Consider the following 8,947-nt stretch of genomic DNA (forward strand, 5'->3'; position numbering starts at 1 on the left):
GGGCGACAAAAAATGGCAGCCCTAGCGCGGACCACACTCTGGATTTTCCAAGTAGCGCCCATAAATGGCTGCCCCAACCCAGGCCCATGCTGCCTAGAAATTTTCAAGCAGCTTCTTTGCCAGTTTCGAGTTCAGGTTCTAACTTCGAGTCCCGGTGCTATCGTTTCGAGTTTTTCTTAACTTTCTTGCTTAGTTTCCATTCATTAAGCCTACAAATTCCATTTTTTTTTTGTTTTTCTTTAAATTTAACAAATGATAATTTTTAAAAAAATATATAAGGGTTGAACCAAACTTGGACTTGAAACCGACCCGAACCGCCGAATTCAGAACCCAGACTGCAACTGTCCTAGAGGGTATGATTGAGAATCAAGATTTTCCGGACCCTAAACCCTTGGTTTGACCCGTACCATCGCTCGTGACCAGGTCTAGTGGAGAGATTATTAAGTTTTTGAAGTCCAACCAAAATGTTTAGGTTGGAGTCAATACAATATTTGACATTTTATAATTGCACTTCATACGTTAATGTTTATATTTTAATGAATTTTTTAGAACCTCTAAAAGTCCATTGAAATCTTGAATACTTTCAAATTTTTATGGAGTTATTAACATCAAAGTTGAATACCAAATATATTTTAAAATTATACAAAAAAAATTTATTTTGATTATGAATAAAATTTTATATAATTTATAAAATTCTAAATTGAATATCCCATATTTTTTACTTCAAATTTTTTAGAAAGAATGATTAGATTATAAATTGAAAAATAAAGATGAGATAAGATGTTAAATCTCCTCCGTGGCATGAGCCGACGAAAAATGATTTCACGTATGTATCTAATAATATATATATATATATATATATAACAGAATTAAAGAAAATATTGAGGATCATCGTCGGAAGGAAGATACGGGAGAGGCCGAAAACCAAGATTCATCGAAACCTTCATTGATTTGATGTCCATCTTGCCCTGCCAAATTCAAGCTTCAACCCCCTCCTCGCCTTCCTCTTCGCAATCGTTTCTTTCAGACAGCAATCATGGAATCGTCTCTCCTCCCTCTTCTTTTCCAGATTCCCCTCCGCCGCCGCGCCATCGCTCAGGTTTGTCTACTCGAATCAATCAATACTCACTTGTGTCGGTACCGGGAAACGAACCCCTCACCCCCCCTTTTTTTAATAGATGTGCAGTATTGAAAACCAGATTGACTTTGATTTTTGTTGTTCGATACGAGACGGACCTTAAGAATTTTGGCTGCTCCATTTTAATTGAAAAGGTCCCATCAACTATTTGTTTTATTTACGACTGTAAAGTTCGAATTTTTCAATTGTTGGTATCAAATAGAAGATCACTTCGTTTTCTTAGAGAACATAGATTGAGCTTTTTTGAGTACTTAATGTCTTTTTTTCAATATTTTAGCATTCTGGTTAACGTGCTGAGATTTACGTATTAGCCAGCCATAAGTGTGTTCAACCTTTGTTTAATACGGTAACATGTCAAGCTAAAACATATCAAGTCTTTTTTAGTGAGTTTTTCGCTGTACCTTCTTGGTTTGTTTCTCGCCTTCGGAAGTCCATAAAGTTTTCCCTTTTTCTTCAGGAGAAGGTGTTCCTACTTCAGGCTGTTCAGCTGATTCTTCCAAAGAGGTAATGCGATGGCCGGCTTGTTTGTAAAAATAGAAATTTTCTTGTTTTTTGAATAAATTAGGCTTGTTTTTATCTCTCTCTCTTTAATGAGAATACACGCTCTTTGGTTTCTCTGTCATTCAGGTGAAAGGAAGGGAGAGACAGATCCGTGCGAAAAGTCCAGTTCACCAGAACGTTGGAAAAGCGTTTCAACCCAAGACTGGTTCTTGGGCAGGGGTTAGATTGTCAGAGCATCATGATAAACCATCTGCAAAATCTGTTACCTCAAAAGATCATCAGGGTGCTGCATCTACTAGTTCCCTGGGTAGCACTGGGCATTCATCTGGTAGAAAATCGCATATGGTCAGCGGTAATCATTTGTTGAATTTTCATTATGATCCTATCACTACTTCTCGTCCACAGCCCAAGGGCCCTCCTACACGAAGGCAACAGAGGAGGAAACCTTATAATAAGGATTTGTTTTTTCAAGCAAATTACAAGTTTGTGGTTCTAGATTCTGGAAAATATGCAACTAAGTCAATGGACCCTGACAAAATGTTGCACTGGGAGGATATCATTTGCTTGAAGTACCGCACTTTCCTTCCGGTACAGTGTCCCATATGTTTGGATGATCCCTTGTGTCCACAGATAACCTCATGTGGTCATATTTTTTGTTTCCCTTGCATTTTGCAATATTTGTGCATGGGTGAAGATGATCATATTGGTGAATGCTTGAAAAGGTGCCCTTTGTGCTTCACAATGATTAGTTCGAAAGATTTGTACACCATACACATTTCAAATGTCAAGCAATACAACATCGATGCTAAAGTAAATTTCGTGCTCTTAACCCGTCGAAAGGATTCATATACTACTTCTTTCAAGAATGTAAGTGTTAATTTTGACAAGGATATGGTGGATTCCTTCTCGAAGTTTACCTTGACTTCTGATGTGGAACAGTCTGTTAGAGAGTCGATGTCAGATCTGGATAGGTGGATAGCCAGAGCTGATTCTGGCCTAGTTGATGACATTGAGAAACTTCCATATGTTTGCGCTGCAATAAAGCAGTTGGAACAGAGAAAGAAGTACTGGAATGCACATCATGTTTCTAGTTCCAATAAGACTAATTCAACTTTGTGTGAACCTTCACCAACTTCAGATGCTTATCCTAGTAATGGTGTATGTGAGTTTGTCTGGGAAACAGTCTCTACTACTGGTGACGAGTCTAGGTCATCTAGACATGCAATTCAAGAAATTATGGTTGCTGAGCACTGTTTAACTCAAGTAGCAGATGTTTATGAGCCATTTGAAGGTCATAACAGATCTTCATTTTCACGTAATGACGATAATTCTCAGACGTGCGCTAATGGCTTCAAGGGAAATATAGATGAGGATTCTTATTATTTCTACCAGGTCATTTGATCAAATTCTTCTTATGTTTTTTGGAATGGAATGGAATGAAAAATTTCTGCAAAAAACTCTTATCTTGTTGGGGAAATCTATCTGTTATCTATCAGCATAGATAGCTAAAATGGAGAAGGCCTCACAATCTCTAATTTGTTGCTCATCCTGAAAAATTATTTGTTCTGGAGGAATGCCAATATATCATTTTAATGTTCTTCTTTCTACCTTTTTTGAAATTTCTAGGTTGATGATGGTCAACACCTTATCCTTCATCCATTCAACATGAAGTGTCTTCTACACCATTATGGTAGCTATGAAAAGCTTCCAAACAGGTACTTGTCCATTCGGTGACCATTAATATGGAATGCATCTGCCCAAGTTAAATTTTTGGTTCAGTGGCATAGAAAATAAAAACTCCTGCCAGAATAAGCATGTGACAGAAGAATCATGTCTAGCATAAGGTCTCTGATCAAGGGCTTAATGGTGTTTTCAAAATGTGGTGTTAGTTTCTATCATTGCAATAATTCACGGATGCTAGATGTGATTACTTTTTCTTTAAGTTTTTGTGTTATATTTTAATGACCGAGATTAGTCTTCGCGTGGCTGTCATTCTAACTATTGACCATTTTATACATTACCAACTAGAGAAATTGTTATGGTTATCTTTTTGGAGACATTCATATTCTTCTCGCTTCAGTTTGGCAATGGACTGAAATTGAAAGCTTTATCTAATTGTCTTGATGTTAACTTTGAGTTCTACAACTATAATGAAGAATATGATTTCGATATCTCATATAATGATTTTGGCAATAACTCCAATTTCAGAATCACTGGGAAAATTTTACAAATGGAGACCATCACACAATCAGATGTCATGAGAAGGCGCTATCGCTTCTTAAGCCATTTCTCCTTGACAACAACATTTCAGGTATTTGGCAAGAATGCATTTTTATTGTCTCCTGATTCTCAAGGAGAAGAGCTTATTTCTCGCTGTTTAAATTTTCTTTAATCGTTTTTTCTATTTCTTACGACCTTTCCTTGCTGAGCAACTTATTTTCAGTCAAGTTTTGATCTGTTGCATCATTCTTCCTTTTTTTGGTATATTTTCACAGCTTTGTGAAATCGATCTGAGTGAGATACTGCCTCCTGAATCCCTTTTTCCATTTATGGATGAAATCAAGAATAGAGAAAAGCAGAGGAAACGAATTGCTCGGAAGGTATCACATTCTATAATTCACATCCGGGGAATAATTTGTTGTTGGATTTTGAGCTTTCTGCTGTTTCACACAGCTTCATCATCTTGTATCTAGTATTATGTTGGTGAGCATACCCCACGGTGATTTTTCTTTCTTGGTTTTTAGAGGGTCTTGAGCCGTCAAGTAGTTGAATAAAACTATGACCTGATAAGGAATGTGTTCGTGGCCCATGATTTACATACTGAGTTTGCTTCAGAAGTTTGTTTAAACAATTGTGTTGTGCATTCTTGTATAAGAATTTCTGGTATATGACTTTACTGTTCTTTATCAAGGAAATCAAGGACAAAATTGAGGCTGAAACTGCTGGCTCTCAGTTTTTGCCCATGCCATGTTATTCGTACGATGCTTCGCCTAGTTTTTCCTTGGATGACTTTGAAGGTGAGTGTGATCTTGCTGGATCGTTACATGGCCAATGTATGATGTATATCTTAAATTTTGCTTCCGAGATCTTGTATGTTGCTTTTAGATTCAGTTTCAGTCTTTTACACGGTGTTCAGATTATTCTGTTGTTACTCTAGTTGATGAGTGAATATGAATCTATCAATTGCCTTGACCCTTTGTTTTAGCAATATTACCAAGTCTTTTTGACATTCTATAGTCATTGCCGGTGTTATTATTATTTTTTAAACAAAAACCTGTGTTGAATATTAAACTCCTTGATCATGATTTATTGTTCATCGAATATGATCTTTTTGTTCTTTAAAAATAGTGTTGCATGTTGCTGTTATTCTGTAGTAGTTATACAATGTCGAAATATGATGTTTTCTCTTGAGTTGTATTCTTTAGTATTACCAGCTCTTGTAGCAGGATGCTTACCTTTTGCCTTCGCGTAAAACGGTGTGGATTCCATGTTTCATCTAAAATAAACTTGATTTTGCTTGCCTGCTATAGCTTTGGGAAGTCACACTGCGGTATCCTCAAGCCCACCAACTTTTGGGGAGAGGCCTTCATTTTTAGGCGTGACAAGGCTTGGTTTTGCTGCTGCACATGATTCACCAGCTCTGAAGGCAGAGGAAATCCCGCCTTCTTCTCATGCAAAGATCAATCCGTCTCCTGGTACAACTGGTAATGATTTGATGGCGTGGTATTAATCTTGTTAACTCATCAGTGAACCTAAAACCGAAAACTAGAAACTCAGATCCAAACTGGTGAAATCCGATCCAATTAAATTCTGCCGACCCAGCTAGCCTAAAATGAATTGAAAATTTCTGTTCTCTATATACTTCTTTTGAATTTGTATGCTTAGAAAGTACAATTTGTCGTCTAGCATTTTTTTTATCGTCTAGGATTTTTTTCATAAAAAATTTCCAGTTGTCACATCTCTTGTTCTATTTTAGTTTTTTATTTTCACTTGAAAAAATTGATAAAATATAATTATAAAAAATTTACCAGGTTGATGCAATCTGGATCAGTTTTTAACTGAGCGGGATATTTTTCACGTCAGACTGGACATAATACTAGCAAATCCGGCCAGCTTAAAATTATTTGATACTCGGCATGCCATGACGTTTGCTTTATCGTTGATACATGGTGTTGTAGTATTAGTTTTTGAAGTTATTTTGGTTTTAGTGATGGCTGGTCTTTCTCTTGTAGGTTTGTCATTTGCCAACGTGACCTCCAGAACAAAGCCTGTGGAAAGCCCGGATATTTCGAAAAAGGCAAATGAGTCAGGGAAGAAGGGGAAAAGGCCGATGCGTGTTCTCCTCTCCACAGCAGGCGGGCGGCGCTATTAACTCTGAAAACTTCTTGAATAGACTATGGAACGCGATATATTTAAGACTGCTATATGGCTATATGCAGGTATGTTATAATTGGCCGACACATGGATTGTTGTAAGAAAATGATTGTTGTGCTTGGATAATGTGATCCGTTTGTTTCAGGGAGAAACAAGAACTCTTTCTCATTAAAGAATAATTGTCGGCCCACTCCTTGTAAGATAACTTTGGAGAAATCTAGGGGGCTTTTTGACTCCTATGTAGTATATGATCTCTGAAATGGTGTTCATAAATTTCAGTGGCCTTAACGTAGTGCAATCTCATTTAAGTCTTCAAAAAATTCAAATTATAATGACATGAAAAATATTGTTGGTTCCACGCGTCTTCTAGAATCAAAAGATTCAGGCAAGCAGTATTCTCATTCTTAAAATAAAAAAGGAGCAACTCTTGAGTATTATTTTTAAACATTAGTCGAGTTTGGCCACACGAACAATAAACCACAAAATTAGGCAAGCTAATGAGGAACCAATGAACAACTAATGTGTAAAATAAGTCTACTGAACATAAACTAATGCAGCCAGGGTAACCAACTATACATCGGCAGCAGTGGCCTCAACCAAGATACATCAAGTTTGCTAAGTGTGGACAGTCCAACATTGTTCTGTAGTTGTATTATTAAAGAAATTTTTTTACCTATTTTAATGGAATAATTTCATTAAAAAAAAAAAACATTGTTCTGTCGGCCGATGCGATGCTAATTCTGTGCTTCCGGTTCTTGTGAAATGAACAAAGGATGACAATAAATGCGTTGTTTGGTAAACGTTACAGGGATACCAAGCATTGTTTATGTAATCTCCTCCCGGCTAGTATCGCGATATCCGGTTCTGCCCAGAGAAGCCACCCGATCGATCCAGTTGCTATGCATTCCTCTAAAATGTGAATCCGCTCGTGGAACCAACTACTATGCATCAGGGATGTGAGACACTTCCTGCTTAGTTGATTCCCCTTTAACAAGTTCTTCAAGCCATTGACATAAAGAGCAATACATGCATATATTTCGTTCATATATGGTTGTTTACTCGTATGCTTATCCATTTTTTTTTTTATTAAAGTCCTCGAAGTTGAGTGTTTTGTAAATTCTTCATTTTTAAGCCATACTTACTCGAGAAGAAAAGCGAAGGGTGGCAACACAAATTAAGAACCTTATTGGTACACGTGATATTACAGTAGATAATATTCATCAACCAAATTTAACCACAGTTCGTTTCCTTGTCAGGAGCATATAGCTATATGCATAACACGACTGAAGTCTGCATTGAACACGATCCTGTTTTGCATAGCTTGAATCCCAGGCAACCGCGACAAAATGGCCACAGGAGCAATCACGATCATACTTAATATAAACTCTTATACACGAGCTACGGAAACATCATGTGCCCAAATCATGGTATTTGCCAACAAAGGCTTTAGTGTCGGCAAAGTCATGTCAGAGAAAGTTGGCAGACAAACAATAAATGCATTAAGGCAGGCTTTGAAATTTGCACAAGATTGGCTGATTATTGACAAACGAAATTTCAAAAGGAAAGACGCATTTATCTTATTTGGTTTCACACCTCGAAATTCGATTATAAATAGGTGCCTCATTCGTTTATTTCAGATGATCTTTTCTTCGAGTTTTCTCTCATCTTATAGCATTTGAGTGCTTAGTTCTATAATATTTACGAGGTTTTTTGTTCTCCTGTATTAAGAAAGTGCGTGTTCTTTTTGGAAACACAGTGAGTGGTTGTACACCGTAAAATATTATAGTGTAATTCATTTCATCTTACCCGTGGTTTTTACCATAATAATTTTTAGGGATTTTCCATGTAAATCTTGGCGTCCAATTTATTTTTTATTTTCATATTTATTATCTCAAATTGCCGTACGTGGGACTAACATTTAGCACGACTGGGATCGAAACCAATCGCATCCAGTTGGAAGAAAAGCCAATGGACTGGTCAATAAATCTTGATAACTGAAATCGGTGAATTCAAACAGCCCAATGATCACAACTCCTGCAAGAATGACAACTAAGAATTGGACCAGACGATAGTACATGTGTGCCTTGGTGCTGTATTTGGACCGCTCATATGCAAGTGTCACGTACACTCCAGCAGCTGTTGCCACAGGAATCCATGAAAGCAAGTAAGCACCAAGGTCTTTGCTTCCATTAGCAACCTCTAGCTTATAAACAATCCCATATTGAAAAACGAAGAATCGGAGGTTCAAATAATTTCTACTACACAAACTAGTTGTACTCGAGTGGTCATATTCTTCACACCACCACTTCTCCCAGCTCTTTTCAGCACCATCAAGGACCCGGGGCCACCCCCATATCCAGATCTTGAAGTGGCGAAACTCGTCTCTATTTTTTGACCAATCAAAACTTAGAGGATTAAAAATGTAAGGGCTCAAAACCCAGGAAACGACGAGAAACCAACTAAGTTAATGCTAGGTATACATAAGTTTTGGTAACCAGTACTGGGCTATATAGAGAATATACAGCGATAAAAAATCCAAGTTCAACCGCCTTACTAAAATGGCTCCGTGCATAAAATCTGTAGTTCTCAATGAATTCGCCCTGAAGATCTGTATTTTGCACGGCCATGAACTAGGATTTTGCCGAAGTAATGAGCTCTAGTTCCCAAAGAAAATGTGTAGAATACAGGTGGGAGATGCAATAATATGAATTCCCAAACCGAAGAAAGGAAGCCCTTTCCACTGTATTTTCCATTAACATTGTGGTAAGGAAATAAAAATGGCCAGTGAATGGCTCAAGATAGAGAGCGGCGGGGCATTTTCATCAGTCGTTCCCGATTTCATGCAGCTCTCAACACCGCTTATGGCCAGATATAGTCGTCCCCACCAATATGCATAGAAAGCAAAAACAACCATCCAGGAATTGGAAAAATATC

At 37.4% G+C, this 8,947-nt stretch overlaps 1 protein-coding gene across 3 annotated transcripts; it reads left to right on the forward strand.

Annotated features, from left to right (window-relative positions):
• The first annotated feature begins 877 nt into the window (after positions 1–877).
• Positions 878–6,305, forward strand: LOC140957021 (uncharacterized). 3 transcript variants are annotated; one of them, XM_073414060.1, is made up of 9 exons: positions 878–1,099; positions 1,578–1,642; positions 1,766–3,031; positions 3,266–3,354; positions 3,848–3,950; positions 4,135–4,239; positions 4,551–4,656; positions 5,170–5,343; positions 5,872–6,305. In XM_073414060.1, exons 1-9 carry the CDS (start codon positions 955–957, stop codon positions 6,009–6,011), a joined length of 2,193 nt encoding a protein of 730 aa, XP_073270161.1. In that variant the 5' UTR covers positions 878–954; the 3' UTR covers positions 6,012–6,305. The 3 variants fall into 3 exon arrangements, with proteins under 3 accessions (XP_073270161.1, XP_073270162.1, XP_073270163.1); XM_073414061.1 differs by having other exon boundaries at positions 5,170–5,334; XM_073414062.1 differs by having other exon boundaries at positions 1,596–1,642.
• The last annotated feature ends 2,642 nt before the right edge of the window (positions 6,306–8,947 follow it).

Source organism: Primulina huaijiensis, chromosome 14 (assembly GCF_012295235.1).
Source record: "Primulina huaijiensis isolate GDHJ02 chromosome 14, ASM1229523v2, whole genome shotgun sequence".
NCBI lineage: Eukaryota > Viridiplantae > Streptophyta > Magnoliopsida > Lamiales > Gesneriaceae > Primulina > Primulina huaijiensis.

Bases quoted from the DNA above. Each gene is read 5' to 3' on its own strand.
- LOC140957021 (XM_073414060.1), top strand. From the start codon at position 955: ATGTCCATCTTGCCCTGCCAAATTCAAGCTTCAACCCCCTCCTCGCCT. The intron at 1,643-1,765 runs GTAATGCGATGG...TCTGTCATTCAG, and splicing joins CAGCTGATTCTTCCAAAGAG to GTGAAAGGAAGGGAGAGACA. The intron at 4,657-5,169 runs GTGAGTGTGATC...TGCCTGCTATAG, and splicing joins TTCCTTGGATGACTTTGAAG to CTTTGGGAAGTCACACTGCG.